The following is an 18,885-nucleotide window of genomic DNA, read 5'->3' on the forward strand; positions in this document are numbered from 1 at the left end:
AATTCCTGGTTTATATTTAGAACCTTTCTTAAACAGCGGAACATTAGCTAACCTCCTCCAATACCTCAACTGTCACTAAGAATGAATTAAATATCTCTGCTAGGGTCCCTGTAATTTCCGTGCTTGCCTCCCAGAGTCCGAGAAAACACACTGTCAGGGCCTGGGGGTTTATCCACCCATTTGCATCAAGACAGCAAACATCTCCTCCTCTGTAATCTGTATAGGGTCCATGGCCTCTGCTGCTTTCCCTCACTTCTAGATTCTGTATCCATCCCCTGAGTAAATACAGATGCATAAAATCCATTTAAAATCGCCCCCATCTCATTTGGCTCCATGCATAGATTACCATTCTGATCTTCCAGAGGACCAATATCCCTTTCGCGATCCTTCTACTCTCAACATTACCAGAGTCCACTTGAATTCTCCCTCACCTTGTCTGCTTGGGCAACCTCATGCCTTCTTTTAGATTTCTTTCATAAGTGTTCTCTTGCATTTCTTATACAGTACTCCATAAGTACATTTGTTCCTACCTATTACGCACCTTTTTTTTTCTTAACCAGACTTTAATAACTCCTGAAAGCCAAGGATTTCATCTCCCAGCAAGTCCTAGGCATACTGGTGGTTACATAGAAAAGGAAATGTCGCACATGAAGTTTAGACTAACAACTCCATTGCTTTGTACACTTCCTTCAGATCTAACTTGTTTATTTTATTAGTACTTGTATACCCTTTGTATACAAATTTAGCTACTAACAAACCCTTCTGAGTTTGTACCTTACTCTATATATTCCTTTTTTGGGTTCACTACCTTTCTCTGCATCTTAAAAAATTTTTACACCTAATTTTCTAAAAAGTTATCAGTCTGAAAAGTAATTCAACTATTTTGTTTATTTCAACACTGCAATAGCTTAATTTATCAATTACATCATTTCCCTTGATTTTAATTTGGAAATATATTACTGGCTGCAGCTTTGACCTGTTACATAAGGATCCATATTTTAATTTCACCTTTCACAATTCAGGCCATCCATGATGATTAAATATCCTTGAAGCTGCCACACTCAGTGAAAGACACTGCCACCCATGTTCCCAACTTGTCTCCTGCTGCAGCAACAGCTTGTTGTACGTCAGTTTCTTGAGCTGCAATTCTCATTCGTTGCTTTAACAATAAGGGTATTCTTCCTTTCAACTGTCAAGAATTCTTACATTCAACACACCCTGAATACTAAGAGGATCATTCTTCTCCTTCACTAACCCTTTGATGCATTCTCTGCTTCAAATGTTCTTTTATTTTTTTCCACTGAGGTTATCCTTCAACTCAAAATCTGTCCTTCGTTTCATCTTTTAACAATAGCGAACATAGTATTTTTTCCCCATGCTTAAACTTGCAACATTCTTTTCTGTCCTCTTAAGTCCCTTGTCAGCAAGTTTTAATGACAATGTTTATGGTGAATATAGAGATCTACCCTAGTGGAGTTTAAGAGGAGAGAAATTGCAAGTCATATTATGCTCTCAGTCCTGGAAGCTGAATGGAATATTTACAGGTGAAGTTAGAGATCTGTAGCAAGGAGCTCAACCATTCCTGACCAAACAAAAAAGGTTGGAGACTAAGGAGATGGAAGAGCTCAGCTTTATGCAAGCTCAGACAGCATTGAGCTTAAATTTGGTAGAGATTGCTAGCTGGTAAGTGATGTGTGCCAGGAAGTTCAGGATTCCTGTGCAAATGCAATAGCTCCAAACCTGCTAGCTATTCTTCAGAAATTTCCTAACCACACTCCGAAACTAGGCTGGTGCTGGAGCATCTACCTGCTAAACCTGTATTCAATTATACCTGGTGTACGGCAAACAAGTACATTCACTTCATTGGAGAGAAGTAACTTCCATGGACAAGGGTGAGCATTGGTTAATATTTAGTAAATGGTTAATTGTTTAAGTGCTTTGATATTTAAGCTTATAGTCATTTTCATCTGTCTAACTGATTTAAAACCACCTTAGAAGTGTTCTGTCTCAGGGCATAAAATAGCAAATTGATACAATTTGGAAACAAACAGTTAATCATCAATATTACAACATTAATTCCTGTAAATTAAGAGACCACAACATTGTCAGCCAATTAAAGTGGCCACTTTTAAAGGGACCATGAAATCAAGCCTTGCTCCCTTACTTCTGATTTTACTCCAAAGTATTTACCATCCCTTCTACTCACTTGGACAGAGTTAAGTACAGAGAAGCATGAGGCCATCCATTTTGGATGTATGGATCAGAATATTTATAAAATAAGCACCATTGAGGAAGTAAGATCTTTAAGGATCTAAACAGAGAAAATCACAGGAAGATGGCAATTGGGTAGAAAGAATTTAAAAAATATATTGTTGGGCTGTTATCTTAGTACTGTTGTAATATAAAAAGGAAACAAAGCCATATTAGTTGTATAAATTCTTAATTCAAACCCCAGTTAAGTACAGTCCTGCTCATACTGGTCTTGCAAGGTGTTCTGTGCAAACCGGTGAATGGGTTATGTTAAGGACAGATTGCAAGTGCACATATTTTCAAATGGAAAAGTTTAACAATGACCTAACTGAAATACTTATGATTAAAATTTTTAACTACATGGAGAATTATTAACTCTAGCAGCAAGTTTGGAAATAGCGGTAATAAAATATGATCTCAGCAACAAGTACTCACCAATGGAGAGTACTTCTTTACACAAAGGACAGAATAAATCTGTAAAATGAAGATGCTGAGACTAGGTCAATGGAACATCCTATTGTACGGTTCAGTTGATTTGTGCTCTGATTACATCTAAATGAGTGTCTTGTATACAAGATGCTGGTAATATGATTAGCAATGGAAAAAAATGGGAAAATAAAGCAGCAACAAGAGGAAAGATTAAAAATAGCTGCATCCTGTTAAGAATACCTTGACACTTGAGCATTTGTATCAGGCAACCTGCAGAAGTGAGGAAATTCAACTTGTAGTAATTTGTATACATGTGACCTTTAATGTTACACTAAAATTCTGCACAAAATGTGCAAAGCCAATCTACCCAAGTTTTACATTTGGGGAAGAGATTATCATTGGTACAGCTCTAACAGGTACATAGCAAAGGTTGAATGGATATAGGATTATTCATCATAATTTCATTTCACCAGTGTTTTCACCACTTTTGGTTTCTTGTGTAATAGCCTTCGGTAAGTTTCCCTGTTCTAATTCCAACAAAGTCTACTTTTAAAATACAAAACCAAATGAAGTTGCATTTTCAATTCATCCACAGGATGAGAAGGGTATAAACAAACCTAGTATACATATATTGGTCATCACTAATTGTTTTTGAGGAGGGCAGCTTCCTCACCAATTGAATATGTTATGTGAAAAGGTAGCATTATTCATAATGATATTGTTCTCCTCCGATTGTTCAATGTGTTATTCCAATCAAGAGTTGTTGCTTATTTCTTTTGAGATAGTTATTAAACAGTGTTCACTTAACTAGAGTCCAACAATTCAATAGGACCCATTAAGACCACTTCAATGTCTTCAATTATTGACCCATGGAATATGGAATTCCTGTGATCTACACTGACTGGTTATTAAGTCAATACAAAGTATATCTAGTTTTGACCGTTCAGTTGTAGAAAACGTCAATGAAATTTTGTATTCCTTCATCTAGTTTTACTGCTGATTAAGGTACAGGTTTAACTCTGAGCTACGCAGCATCATTTATAACAACAAACTTCTCTGTTTTTAAAAGATCAAAATATGTTATTCTATAGACATGATCTAAAATAAAATGTTAAACCATGAACAACACATTTCCCCAATTAAAAAAGCATTGTTTAATTTGTAGTATAATTTTAAGCAACTTCTTCTGTAGAAAACACCAAGTTGACAACATAGCAATGGGAAAGAAAGAAATCACTCATTCGAAAGGCCATTTTCCAATGCAATAATAAGGAAATAATTCTAATATTTTTCCATTGATATATTGACAGTTTTATGCCAAAATAAGAAATGCTACTTGTAAAGAATATTATTTTATATATGGCAAAGCAATTAAAAATGCTAAATATAGTAGTATTTCAATTTAATGCTAACTAATAAATGCAACAGCTGAATTATTTGGTAATAGAAAAGTCACAGTATATTACAATAGCAGATATTTGCAATATAGTTTTGAGGCTAATCAGTTCCTTCGTCCAGTAATTGAGAAAGGTTAATTTTTGTTTTTTCCAGCACTGCTGTTTTTGCTCGTCTTGAAGATCTTGTGGATACTGAAGGAGCTGGAGTTACAAAATCGTGGCTGTCACTGAAATAAAATCATGCTATTAATTTTACAATCAAATTCAAGAGGCAATAAACTCAAGAGTTTCAGCAAAATATTTACAGAGAAAGGAGATTGTGTGCAAAACCCACGATTTTCAGTTTTCTTTAAGATTTGTGTAGCAAATTTTTACACTAAAAGCTAAAGCTTAGAAGTTGAAAAACTCTGTTCTTGCCTCACTTACATGATGCTCGCCTACTCACCCTATTGTGCAAGCAGAAACAACATACTACTAAGATATATTGGAATTAGAAATGTAATTGCCCAAAATATGCTTATAAACTTCAATACTGTTGCAAGCTCAACAAAAATCAGTTACTTTTATCTATGCTACAGCAGGTTAGGAAGACTGTTTTAAGAAAATTTTTCTACCATTTCCTATTTGAAATATATCTATCTACTCACTTTGATGCAGTCGCCCTTCCAGCTCAAGTAATCTCAAAATTGACTGTATTATCACAATGACACATTACATATTCCACACAACTTTTATATTTTATGAAGCAACTGGTGTTGCTACTTTTCATCTAGTACAATGTACAAATTCCAATTATGGTGGTTCCTGTCTACTCTCTGCTTCTCAGACACAAAGAAATGATGCATAGGTATCAAATTCACCTATCTAAATCATTCAAGTGGATATTGTTAAATATTTCCAGATAATGCACAGCCTCATTCTAGATCCGAATTTCCCTGTACTTGCAGACTAACTACTCAGGAAACAGTTTTCATTCTTACCAAGAAAATGCCCTGCTAAATATATTATTGACACAAAGATAAAGTTAGTGTTATTGTATAACATTTAGTGAAATCTTTGTAATTCACAAGGATATTGTTGTTTTTTGACACTATAATTTTGAACTTCCAAAAAGCTTCCTTACAATGTACAAGAAAATACATTGCACAATTGTAAAACATTAATATAAGTACTTTCTTAGGTGCCCTTATAAAAAATTCAAAGGAAACTGAACGTAGTCCATACTTAAGTATACTGGACTGTGCCAAATGTAATGGATTAGGTCTTAATGAATTTTTTTGATGGGACAGAGTGATGCACCATCAATAACTCTCGGAGACGGGAGGCCAATGATAGGCTTTTATTAGCTGCAAGAGACCACGATTAGCAGCAAGAGACCACCACACAACATCCTGGAGACTGAGGGAGGAGCAGTGCCTCCAATCGCCTTTATACCGGGGTCTGTGGGAGGAGCCACAGGAGCAGTCAGCAGAGGGGCGTGTCCAGACAGGTATATGTAGTTCACCACACAGAGGAAGGAAGAGAATGGCAGCATTATTGTCCATTATCTATTTGAACTCTGCAGAGAGTGGTGCAGACAGCCCAGCGCATCTGTAGATGTGAACTTCCCACTATCCAGGACAATTATAAAGACGGGTGTGTAAAAAGGGCCTGAAGGATCATTGGGGACCCAAATCACCCCAACCACAAACTGTTCCAGCTGCTACCATTCGGGAAATGGTACTGCAGCACAGAAGCCAGGACCAATAAGCTCTGGGACAGCTTCTTCCACCAGGCCATTAGACCGATTAATTCATGCTGACACACTATGTTATATTGACTATCCTGTTGTACATACTATTTATTATAAATTACTATAAATTGCATATTGCACATTTAGACGGAGGCGTAACATAAAGATATTTACTCATTATGTAGATAGAAGATGTAAGTAATGAAGTCAATTCAATTCTTTATTTTACTATAAACAGATTAACAATTGTATAAAAAATTAGCCAAAGCAATTAACTACTGTAGAAATAAAAAATTAAGCATTACCCTTGATGGAAATTGCAAAGTATTATAAATCATAAAGATTCTCTCCTTTTTAAATTATGTGAAGTATTTTATGAAAACTCATCAGCTCAGCATTACGATCACAATATGGGTCCAAAAAATAGCAAATTCTATCCTAATTTCTAATACCTCCAATGTTTGATCTGTGCTTTCATACAGACCAGGGTGGATATGTGTTTTAGTTAGACTTTCTATGATATATGGATTTTTTAATTAATACAGAATAAATGTCAGCTAATCTGAGGTGATTTGCAACACTAACATCCATCTTAACTTATTTCACTAAAGATCATAAATCAGTGCATTTATAGAAACCTTAAAGCATTGACAATTTATCAATACTTGCCTTTCATCAGAGGGATCTGGTACTTTCTTGGTCCTTCTGCTTCTGGTTACAGATTTGGCAGTTGATACACCTTTACCTTGTTATAAAGCAAAGTACAGACATCTCATTTCCGGTAGATATAACATCTGGATAAACTTTATTCTATATTAATATTCCAACTATATGTAAAGACAAAATTTAGGATAAAAATCAGTTTATACAAATTGAAATGAAAACTATTTTATGGAAATAATATATAATCACACACCACCAATGGCATTCTGTCAGTATGGAGTACATTCAGTATTTTCCATTTTTCCTTCAGACTGGCAACAAGTACAATAGATATACATATGTAAAAAAAAGTCTGAAGACGACTAATGCACCTTTCTATAACCCCGCAGCAGCCATGGTGCATAAAATAAATTAAAATTACCTTCTTCAGTGGTTTTGTTCATTTCTTTCCCCCCACTTACCATTTACTGTTTCATTATTCTGATGTTCTGAAACATTTACACTCTCTTCAACTTGGGATTTATTCTCATCTGCAATAAAGAAAACAGTCAAATGTTCCCTTCAATCCTTTCAATGATGCAAAGTAGTCAAAAGATCACATTTTAAAACAAGTTTAAGTGGGGATGGTGAATTAGTTTTCCCAAGATTGCATGTGATACATCAATACTGCTTAATTCTCAAAATATAGAAAATAGCTTTCAGAATGTAGACACTAGGTAGAAACAGAAACGACTGAATAGTAAAGTAACCCATGAGAATTACACACATTGATCTCTTCCTTCATGAGATGATCACGGTGCACCTTCCAGCCTCATGACAGAATATTAGGCTATCCAATGCCCATACCACCACAGCATTATTTACCTGAGATAGCATTTTCCTAACTCCTGCCATGACTGCACAAGAGCCTATGCAAGAGATCTAAACAATTTATTCTAAGATGCTGACTGACTTTCTGAGTTCTTCCAACATTTTGTGTTATTCTTGCCATAATCCCTATAGGCTTAATACTCAACTCAGTCTGTTAAATTCTTTCCTTGCACAGAATAAAAATACCACATAAAATTTGATATGTTAGATAATTATTAATTATAAAAAGATTTGCATGTACATTGGAATACAAATTGGATAGCACTGGACCCAGAAGCAGGAGCATGATTTTGTGCAGGCAAGAATATATCTCAAAGATTTGATTTGGTTTTTTTTTGAAGTAGTAACGAAGGAAACTGATGAAAGCAGAGCAGTAAAAATGGTTTACATGGACTTTGGTAAGGCTTTAGACAAGGTCCTGCATGCTAGTTTTGCCCTCAAAGTTAAACTGCAAGGGATTAGAGGACTGTTGACAAACTAGATCCAAATTAAGCATAGTGACCGAAGACAGGACGGTAAAACAGAAAACATAGACCATTAGACCATTCAGAGAATCGAGTCTGCTCCGCCATTCCATCATGGCTGATCCCGGATCCCATTCAACCCCATACACATGCCTTCTTGCCATATCCTTTGAATCCCTGACCAATCAGGAAACTATCAACTTCCACCTTAAATATGCCTACAGCGTGCCCTCCACCACTGTCTGTGGCAGAGCATTTCGCAAATTCGGTACTCTCTGGCTAAAAAAATTCTTCCTTACTCCAGTTCTAAAAGTTTGAGGCTGTGTCCTCTTGTTTTAGATACCTGTACCAGAGGAAACATCCTCTCTATCTAGTCCTTTTTAACATTTGGTAGATTTCAATGAGATCCCCTTGCATTCTTCTAAATTCCATTGAGTACAGGCCCAAAGCTTCCAAACACTCCTCATATGTTAACCCCTTCATTCACGGAATCATTCTGGTGAACTTCCTCTGGACGTTCTCCAATAAGAACACATACTTTCTAAGACATGGGACCCAAAACTGTTATGGAGACAATACTCTGTGTGGCCTGACTAGTGTCTTATTATCTTAGGATTATCTCCTTTATTTTATATTCTATTCCCTTGAAATAAATGCCAACGTTGTGTTTGCCTTCTTTACTACAGACCCAAATTGCGAGTTAACCTTCTGGAAGTCTTGCACAAGGACTCCTAAGTCCCTCTGTACCTCTAATCTTTGAATTTTCTCCCCACTTAGATAATAGTCTGCACTAATGTTCCTTTTACCATAATGCATTATCATACATTTCCGAAAACTGTATTCCATCTGCCACTTTTTGCCTATTCTTTCCATTTGTCTAAGTCCTGTTGCAAACACATTGCCTCCTCAGCAATACCTACCCCTCCATCTATCTTTGTATCATCCACACAGCAATTCCATTATCTAAATCATTGACAAACAATGTGAAAAGTAGTGGTCCCAATACTGACCCCTGAGGAACACCAGTCACTAACAGCCAACCAGAAAAGGACCCCCTTATTCCCACTTGTTGCCTCCTGCTTGTCACTCACTCGACTCTATTCTCCTGCCTTCTCCCCATAGTCACCGACACCCCTACTATCAAGAACCCATCAATCTATATTTTAAATATACCAATGACTTGGCCCTCACAGCCATCTGTGGCAACGAGTTCCACAGTTTCATCACCATCCAGCTAAAGAACACCCTTCTATCATAAGGCTATGTATTCTGATCCCAGACTCCATCACTATAGAAAATAGTGATAGTTAGATCAGCCATTATCTTAATGAATGGCAGAGCAGGCTTGAGGGACCGTGAGTGGTGTTCCCCTATTCCTAATTCATATGTCCTTTAAGATTAAATTTACAAATTCTAAAGCAGACCATACCATTGTTAATTTCTTTTGTTCTTTCCATTGTGTTGTCACATTTATGCTTTTCTCCTTCTCTTGATCCTCCATTTAAGTGAGCAATAATTTTCTCAATGACTCGCTGATTTACTTTGTTTTTCATTTCCTACATGGAGATAAGTATTAACATATTTAGGTTTCAAATTCATATCAAAACTGTAATTTCCATCTTTTCACATTCTTCAAAGATACCACTACATACACTAAAATTATTTCTAGCATATTTATCAAAATGTTGGAATTTTTAATAACCATTGCTTTAACAATACCATCTATTTAAGTTTAGATAATCAAACATCTTTATAAGTGATATGGCAGGCAGAAATTGTGATAGATAACTTTACCAAATATTTTATAAAATATTGTAAACATTACTCAAATATTGACACACAATAGTAGTGGACTGCAGTTACATTGTTAATTTTCAACAAAAGATCAATGTTAATTGATGATGCGGTAGAAGGAGGCTTAAAATGAGAGTATGGGAACTGTTAGCTTCCACTAGGAGACTTGGGTGGTGGAACAGAGAAAAAGATGTGCGTTTCAAATTAATTTCAGGACACTTCATATCAGGTTATACTGCTTTGAACAGAACAAAAAATGAAGTAACCAGAGCTAAGCCATGATATCAGAAAAATCAGGAAGTATGCCTGGGAGCTTCCCATCACTTCCAGTCCAGGACAGGCCATGAGAAGAGTGAGGAGAATATGGAGGGGAAATGGGACTAAGAGTATTTCTCCACAGGAAACCAGCATGAAGGGACTAATAGCTACTGTACATTGCTACAGGGATAACCCATGCTATGTTACTGAATAATTTGTTTATTTTTATCAACCCAAGGGATAAGAGCAAGTTTACTAAACTTAAGCTCCAAACTAAAGTCAATTAATTCAAATTCTAAGAAAAAGCAATCTGTTTCTTTCCAATATAGATGTAAAAAAAATCACAAACATAACCTTAATTTCATTCAGGAGAACACACAACTGCTCTGTGTGTGATGGCAGTCCTGTCGAAAGATCAAGCAATCCCAGAACTTTGACAAATATTCGAACATCTGGAGAATCTGGATCTTTCAATATTTCATTGCAAATCTTCACAGCCAAGTTATCATGAATTGTAAGTTCCTATGCAAATAAAACATTTTAGAGAGCATCACAGGCTACCATATAGAAGACCAAACAACACACACAAAATGCTGGTGGAACACAGCAGGCCAAGCAGCATCCATAAGGAGAAGCACTGTCGACATTTTGGGCCGAGACCCTTTGTCAGGACTAGAAGACCATATGAATCCCTCTTTGAAATTCTCACAATAGATGTGGGTGCTTAATCCAGACACACAAATAATAAGTTGTACCTTATTTAAAACCATTGTCTATCTCAGTTCAGTAATCCACAAATAAGATCTTGTTGGGGGTCTCAAGATGGCGCTCATGGAGTAAACCGCACTTAGGCTTTGCTCCAAAACTTTTACGTTTTTTAGCCTACAAACACCCCTTAAACTTATTCTAAAGGGGTTTAAATATACTGAATTCTTCTTTTTAAACTATTTGAATTATTCTTAACTTGCTGAAATGTCTAAAGTAAAAGAACCGAAACAGACGAAAGAATTGGTAACTTTAGAAGCAGTTGCGAAGATTGTGGAAGCTAAATTTGAAGAGATGGAGGAAAAATTATTCAAAAGGCTTTCGAAGTATGACGATCGTTTGAAATCACTCGAAGAAAAGTTTCTGGAACTTTCACTGGAATCACAAAAACAACAGGCAAGCATTTTGGCTCTTGAAGAAGCCGCTCGTAAGAAAGATCGTATGATTGAAAAAATACAAGAAGAGCAAACCTCGACTTCTCAACAGATGGATCGTTATAAAGTTAAAATTACGGATTTGGAAAATCGCTCTCGAAGGCAAAATCTCCGGTTAATTGGGATCCCGGAAGGATTTGAAAGCGGTGATCTTACCGTTTTCTTCTCTAAATTTCTAGTGGATGTCCTGGGCAAAGAGGTCCTGGATCCCCCCCCAATAATCGATCGAGCACATCGGGTAACAAGATTTTATGCAAGTTCAAGTTCGAAGCCGCGGCACATAATTTTGCGGATACACTACCCTCATATCAAAGATCGCTTGATCCGTGTGGCTCGTAAAAAAGGTATGATAACCCATCAAAATTTCAAGTTTCGTATCTTGGAGGACTATAGCCCAGAAGTATTACGGGCTAGGCTGGCTTTCAGATCGGTTATGTCGAATTTCCACCAGAAAGGCTAAAAGCAAGCGCTGTTATTCCCAGCACATCTGAGAGTCGCCCTGGAAGATGGAACTGTTCGGCTGTTTAAATCGCCAGCGGATGCTCAAGGTTTCCTGGATCAATGACATTCTATTGGGCTGATCAGTGTAATTTAGCCTATAGATTTGGATCTATTATGGTTTGATATATGGGTCCTTTCTTTTTTTTTTATATGGCTTGCATATATTTTTTATATACGATTAAAGCTTTCTTTTTTTTCCTGCTGGGTTTATGCTGATTTTATAGTTTTTCATATTATTAATCTATTAGCGTTGAAAATGACCGATTAGGGTCTCTCTTTTGTTTTTCTTTTTTTTAAAATAAAAAACGATATACGCTTTCTTTTATACTTTTAACATCTGAATATTAAGACTGAGGAAAAAAAAATGGCGTTTCCTCTTCCCGACTGACTCCAGTGTTTGGAGCGTCATAACTGTTTTGATGTATTTGAAAGTTTGAAACTTTTATTTATTGTTTTAATTCTTTTCTTTTAACTTTTTTGTTTATATACATTTATAACACTAATTTTATATCTTAACTTTTGTAGTATTAACCCTTTTTATAATGTGAGTTGTGTGTATTTTCTTAACTCTATTACGTTCGAGTTGCCGTCTTGAGACATGGGGGTAGTTTTAGTATTAGCTCGCTCGCTTGCCTTTTTTGGCTTTTTTCTTGGGGTTTCAAGGGTGGTGGGAGGGGGATTTTTCTTTCTTTTTTTGTTTTTTGCTTGCTTTTCGCTTAGTTTTATTTTATGGGCGCATATGAAACTACAAAAATGGCTGCAGTGCTATGACTTCCAGTTTCCTTTTGAACTTATTTCCTTCTTCCAGGTTCATGAGTTCACTTTTCTTTCGAACTTATGTATTAACTGTAATATATACTGATAAGATGGTTAAGACTATTAATTTCGTTTCTTGGAATACTAATGGTTTAAATCATCTGATCAAACGGAAAAAAGTATTCAAAGTATTCCATAGAATGAATGCTAATGTTATCTTTATACAAGAGACTCATGTAAGGAAGATGGATAGTCAGCGCTTGTTTAGGTTCTGGAAGGGCCAACAGTACCACTCAAATGTGCAAGCCAAAGTGAGAGGTGTGTCTATTTTTATAGACTCATCTACTGCTTTTATACATCATGAAACAATTTCAGATCCGCAGGGTAGATTTTTGCTTATTACTGGTTTACTTTGTAATCAAAAAGTTCTTCTAGTTAATGTTTATGCTCCAAATACTGATTGTCCTGAATTTTTTAAATGTTTATTTACATCCTTTCCCAATCTGAATCAATATAGATTGATAATGGGCGGGGATTTTAATTGTTGTTTAAACCCTGTGATGGATAGATCCAAGCCCATTCAAATTTTTCCGAATAAATCGGCTTCTCTTATTAATTCCTTTATGATTGATTCAGCTATTTGTGAAATTTGGCGTTTTTTACACCCTAATGACAAAGAGTTTTCATACTTTTCCCATGTCTATCATAGTTATTCAAGAATTGATTACTTTTTCATTGATCAGCATTTACTTACAGATGTCATGGATTGTAAATATGACTCAATTATCATATCTGATCATGCACCTTTGAAGTTATCTATTAAGGTGACGGATTCATATATTAGTACGAAAAGTTGGAGGCTTAATCCTGTTCTTTTGCAGGACTCTGACTTTATTAACTTTATTAAACAGCAAATTGATTTGTTTTTCTCAATAAATTCTACAGCAGAGATCTCTAGTGGAATTTTATGGGATACTTTTAAGGCATATATTCGTGGACAGATTATTTCATATTCTGCTGGAGTTAGGAAACGAACTAATTCCAAAATATTAACATTAGTTGATAAAATTAAGGCAATTGATAAGATCTACTCATCAACTCCTAGTAAAGAACTTTATAAAGAAAGAGTGGAACTCCAAATGGAACATAGTTTACTATTAACCTCCTCGATTGAAAGTCAGTTAATTAAATCGAAAGCTCAATTTTATACATATGGAGATAAGTCAGGTAAACTACTAGCTAATCAATTGAAAATTGCTTCAGATAAGCGACAAATTACTAGGATTCGTAAACAAGATGGTACTTTGACGATTGACCATAAAGAGATAAATAAAGCCTTTCAAGATTTTTATAATTCCTTATATCAATCAGAATGTACTAAGGACTCTTCTATTATGAATGAATTTTTAGGGAAATTGAATATTCCAAAAGTAACTGTTGAAGATAACGTATTTTTGGATACACCTATTACCGAGTCTGAAATAGAAATAGAGTTTTCAATGAACTCGGGTAAAGCTTCAGGTCCAGATGGTTTTTCCGTAGAATTTTTTAAATCCTTTTCTTCTATACTTTCTCCTTGGCTTTGTAAAATTTTTAAAGATGCAGTAAGTATAGGTAAACTACCACAATCTTTTTATGAAGCTTCTATTTCTTTAATTCTTAAAAAAGATAAAGACCCGACTGAATGTGCATCCTATCGACCTATATCTTTGCTGAATACGGATTTTAAGATTTTTAGTAAAATTTTAGCTATTAGATTAGAAAATATATTACCTCGGATTATTTCTGAGGATCAGACCGGATTTATTAAAAATCGCTATTCATCTTTTAACATTAGAAAATTAATTAATATTGCTTATACCTCTACATCTAAAATCCCAGAATGTATTATCTCTTTGGATGCCGAAAAAGCATTTGATCGAGTCGAATGGTCATATTTATTCAATACATTGCAACATTTTAATTTTAGATCAAAATTTATATCATGGATTAAGTTAATATATCATAAACCTTTAGCTTCGGTTTTTACCAATAATCAAAAATCCCCTTTTTTTCAATTATTTCGCGGTACAAGGCAAGGTTGTCCTTTGAGCCCTTTATTATTTGATATTGCTTTAGAACCCTTGGCTATAGCTATTCGTGAATCACCCAATATTTTAGGCATTACCCGTGGAGAGACGATGTATAAGGTATCATTATATGCGGACGATTTGTTATTATATATATCTGATCCTGAAAGATCTATTCCTGCTATTTCTTCTTTACTTGCTCAATTTAGTAATTTTTCTGGTTATAAATTGAATTTTAATAAGAGTGAACTTTTTCCATTAAATATGTATATTCCAATTTATAATCATGTACCATATAGAATCGTTACAGATTATTTTACCTATTTAGGTATTAAAATTACTAAAAAACATAAAGATTTGTTTAAAACTAATTTTTTACCCTTAATAGATCAAATTAAGCAACTTGCTAATAGATGGTCCCCACTATCTTTGTCTTTGGTAGGCAGAGTTAATGCCATTAAGATGATGATACTACCTAAATTTCTATATTTATTTCAAGCATTACCAATTTTTATCCCTAAATCTTTTTTTGATATGGTTGACTCTAAAATATCTTCCTATTTGTGGCAGAACAAAAATCCTAGATTAGGCAAAAAATATTTACAGAAGCCAAAGAAGGAGGGCGGCTTGGCTTTACCAAACCTAAGATTTTACTATTGGGCAGTTAATATACGGTATTTGATATTTTGGACACAAGAATTGACTACAGTAGCTGGCCCGCAATGGGTAAATTTGGAATGTAAATCTGTGCAAGATTTCTCATTGATCTCAATCTTAGGATCTTCACTTCCTTTTTCGTTACTCAAAATTAATAAACAGATAACTAATCCCATAGTTAAGTATACATTACGAATCTGGTTTCAATTTCGTAAATCTTTTGGCTTGAATAAGTTTATACTGTCAAGTCCTATAATATCTAATTACTTCTTTCGGCCATCATCTATAGATCAAGCTTTTTTCCTATGGAAAACAAAAGGTATAACATGTTTTCGTGATCTGTTTTTGGATGATATTATGTCCTTTGAACAGTTGTCTAACAAATACAATTTATCTAAAACCCATTTTTTTAGATACTTACAAATTAGAAATTTTCTATATAATGAATTAAAGTCTTTTTCGAAAGAATGTCCATTGGACATTACAGAGAGAATTCTAACTCTTAATCCTTATCAAAAGGGTTTAGTAGCTATCATTTACAATATGATTATGAAGGTACAGCCAGATATATCAGAAAAAATTAAGAAGGAATGGCAGGAAGAATTGCATTGTCCTATATCTACTGAGCAATGGGAAAAAATTTTATTATTGGTAAACTCATCCTCTATTTGTGCTAAACATGCTCTAATACAATTCAAGGTTGTACACAGAGCCCACATGTCTAAAAATAAACTTGCTCGATTTTATTCTTATGTTAATCCAACCTGTGATAGATGTCATTCTGATATTGCTACATTGACCCATATGTTTTGGTCTTGTCCTTGTTTACAAAGCTATTGGAAGGATATTTTTAATATCATTTCAAGAGTTTTAAATATTAATCTTCAACCGCATCCTTTTACTGCAATCTTTGGTCTACCTATGATAGATAATATGTGTCTATCTGCTTCATCTCAGCGAATGATTGCATTTGTTACACTAATGGCTAGAAGATCTATTTTATTGAACTGGAAAGAAATTAATCCTCCAACTGTATTTCAGTGGCTCTCTCAAACCATTTCCTGTTTGAGTTTAGAAAAAATTAGAAGTGTGGTCTTTAACTCCTCAGTTAAATTTGAGGAAACTTGGAGACCATTTATTCAACATTTTCATGCGAATTAAATGGTCTGATCCTGAACCTTATTGTTACCATCCTGAATTGTATAAATGGAGGTTCGGAGTCATTGGCACTACTGTATGTATTTAACATTATACAATTGCCCATGTTAGTTTTAGTTTTTTTTTATATATTGTTTTTTTTTCTTCTTTTTGGGGTTTTTTTTTTGCTTTTCGTTTTAAATCCTTCATATTAATATTATAAGTTTGGGAGACTTTTTACATTGATAATATATAATTGATTATTAATGAATCTATTGTGTACTCTCAAATGTTTTTGTACTTATATTTTACTTATGTTTTTTTCTCAAAATCAATAAAAAGATTTGAAAAGAAAAGAAAGATCTTGTTAGAAACACCTGACATATATATTCATTTCCAGCTGCATCACTTCATTTAACTGTCCAAATTATTACCATCTTCTTTGCATACCTTAATATCTATATATAGCCAATTCCCTTTTTGCAGTTTCCAGTTTAAAAATCTATTTCTCCAAGTCACTTGCACCACATGGTTAAATTCCAAAATACCAAACATTTAGTTCATTATCTATTACATTACCAAAGCAGGCTTAATTCTATCAAGTACTTGTTTCCATAAATCCAAAGCAATTATGTAAATGAAAGGTACTGCTTATCTACATATTATTATTGTAGCATACCTGGTAGTCTTCTGTTTGTTTGTTCTTCAAATTAGCTGCACTTACACGAGTCAAATCCACAAAAAGTTCTGCCACATGAAGAGTATTAACTTCAGCTAAAGGAGAAGAAGCTGGTGCATAGAACAGGGTCCTCAAAGTAGGTAAGAAAGCTTCCTGGAAACATTCTTGATTTTTCCTAGGAGAATTATTGTAAATATTTAACATAAGCTTGATTTAGTTTTACTGATCAATACTTGTTTTGAAGTTTTAACTATAAAATGGGTTTCTCTTGTAAAGTAACACAATAATGAGCAATTTCAAAATGGGCTCTGAAAATCCAGGATAAAAACAATGTGCTGCAACTTTTCAACACCGTGCACAGCATCTGAGACAGAAACATAATGATTCATATTCTGCAACTAAGGCTACATCCACACAAGACCGGATAAATCTGTAACCGAAGCTTTTTCTCTTCATTTTGGCCCTCCATCCACACTGAAACAGCATTTTCCTCCCCCAAAAACGGAGCTTTTCTAAAATGTCCTCCAGACTGTGTAAATTTGAAAATGCCTGTTGGGCAAGAGTAGTGTGGACGGGGTTACCAGAGATTTCTAGAAACACTGTTATAACGTGCCGGAACAGATGGCGGCAATTCATTGTTTTCTTGAACACAACCCCCCCCCCCCCCCCCCCCACCCCACACACAACTTAACAATTTCAGAACATGTGGCAATGAGACTGAAGCTAGAAGAGTTAGAAATGTACTCAGCAAATACTTTGACCAACTGTGTGCATACATCTACTGATGCTTCTAGACACATCATCAGTAATGTTCCTGGAATCATCAGGTGTTTCGGGTCTTTCAACATCATACACCCTTCTCCTGGTGACCCAGCCGGGGCTGATCAAACCCCAGCTTGTGTCCAGATGGCTAGCTACACATGACTCCCCTCCTTTGAGACACAGCCATCTTGAGGCCCTCTCTGCCGCATCAGTGGTACTGCGGATGGCTCTCCTCTTCCCTCTCTCCCTTGATGCCCAAATTGCTGTAGGCTCTGGCTAAGGAACGGGCTGCGAATCCCCTACAACCACCTTCCACTGGGAGATACCTCACTCTCCATCCAGCCTGCTGGCAGTTGCTGACCAGTCCTGCATACTTAGATAGCTTCCTTTCAAAGGCCTCTTCCAAGTGATCTTCCCATAGGACTGTCAGCTCCAGCATCACCACCTGCTTGGCAGACTCAGACACAAGGACAATGTCTGGTCGCAGGGTGGTGGCTGCGATATGGTTGGGGAACTTCAGCTGCCTTTCGAGGTCCACCAACAGCAGCCAGTGCCTTGCAGATGTCAGGATACCTGCAGATGTTCTTTTGGTGGGTATTGGCTGCTCCCCAGCTCTGACAAAGGCAATGGTCTGCTTGGAGGGTCGGGACCGCTTCGCCCACTCCACTCCTGTGCTGATGGCTTCAGCGATGGTCTTCAGGACCTGATCATGCCTCCATCGGTACCGTCCCTCACCAAATGCCCTTGTGCAGCTGCTGAGGATGTGCTCCAGGATTCCTTGCTTGGAACACAGTGGGCACTTACTGAATAAATAAGTATACTTACTTTGCCCTGTTTTCTGTCCTTGCTTTATTGAAGGTGGTTTACCTATTAATGCAAGTACTTCTCTGACAACAGATGTGTTACAGCCTAATGTAACATTGTATGGAAATACAAGGTAACACTGATGCAGACATGTTTTATACTTTTAACAAGGTGCTTTATTAATGTATTGCTTGTGCAAACATTCAATAGATGCAATTGTCACTACTTCCAAAATGTCATTTTTAAGTAGTAGCTTATGTTTGGCATAGATGTGAAAATGTTAAGGCCAAAAAAGGAAAATAGTAGTTAGTCAGTTTTTCAATGTTCGTCGTCAGCTAGGTCATACTTCCGTGAACTCACTGTCGGTTGTCTCCATACGCTCCAGTCTTTTTTTTTTTAGTTTTAAGTCCTCCTGCATGAGAGCGAACAGCTGTCCGTCTTTTGGCAATTTCGTTTTAAGTTTT

General features: G+C 35.7%; 1 protein-coding gene across 1 annotated transcript in view; it reads right to left on the reverse strand.

The window, feature by feature from the left end:
• Nucleotides 1-3,809: 3,809 nt before the first annotated feature.
• The window catches only part of ncapg (non-SMC condensin I complex, subunit G), a 61,649-nt gene continuing 46,573 nt past the window's right edge, over nucleotides 3,810-18,885 (reverse strand). The window contains exons 17-22 of the mRNA XM_073064940.1: nucleotides 16,856-17,030; nucleotides 10,212-10,379; nucleotides 9,235-9,361; nucleotides 6,933-7,001; nucleotides 6,478-6,553; nucleotides 3,810-4,303 (exon numbers count right to left, since the gene is read on the reverse strand). Of these exons, the coding sequence (XP_072921041.1) occupies nucleotides 4,177-4,303; nucleotides 6,478-6,553; nucleotides 6,933-7,001; nucleotides 9,235-9,361; nucleotides 10,212-10,379; nucleotides 16,856-17,030 (742 nt within the window). The 3' untranslated portion in view covers nucleotides 3,810-4,176. The remainder of the gene's footprint in view (nucleotides 4,304-6,477; nucleotides 6,554-6,932; nucleotides 7,002-9,234; nucleotides 9,362-10,211; nucleotides 10,380-16,855; nucleotides 17,031-18,885) is intronic.

Source organism: Hemitrygon akajei, chromosome 13, assembly GCF_048418815.1.
Source record: "Hemitrygon akajei chromosome 13, sHemAka1.3, whole genome shotgun sequence".
NCBI lineage: Eukaryota > Metazoa > Chordata > Chondrichthyes > Myliobatiformes > Dasyatidae > Hemitrygon > Hemitrygon akajei.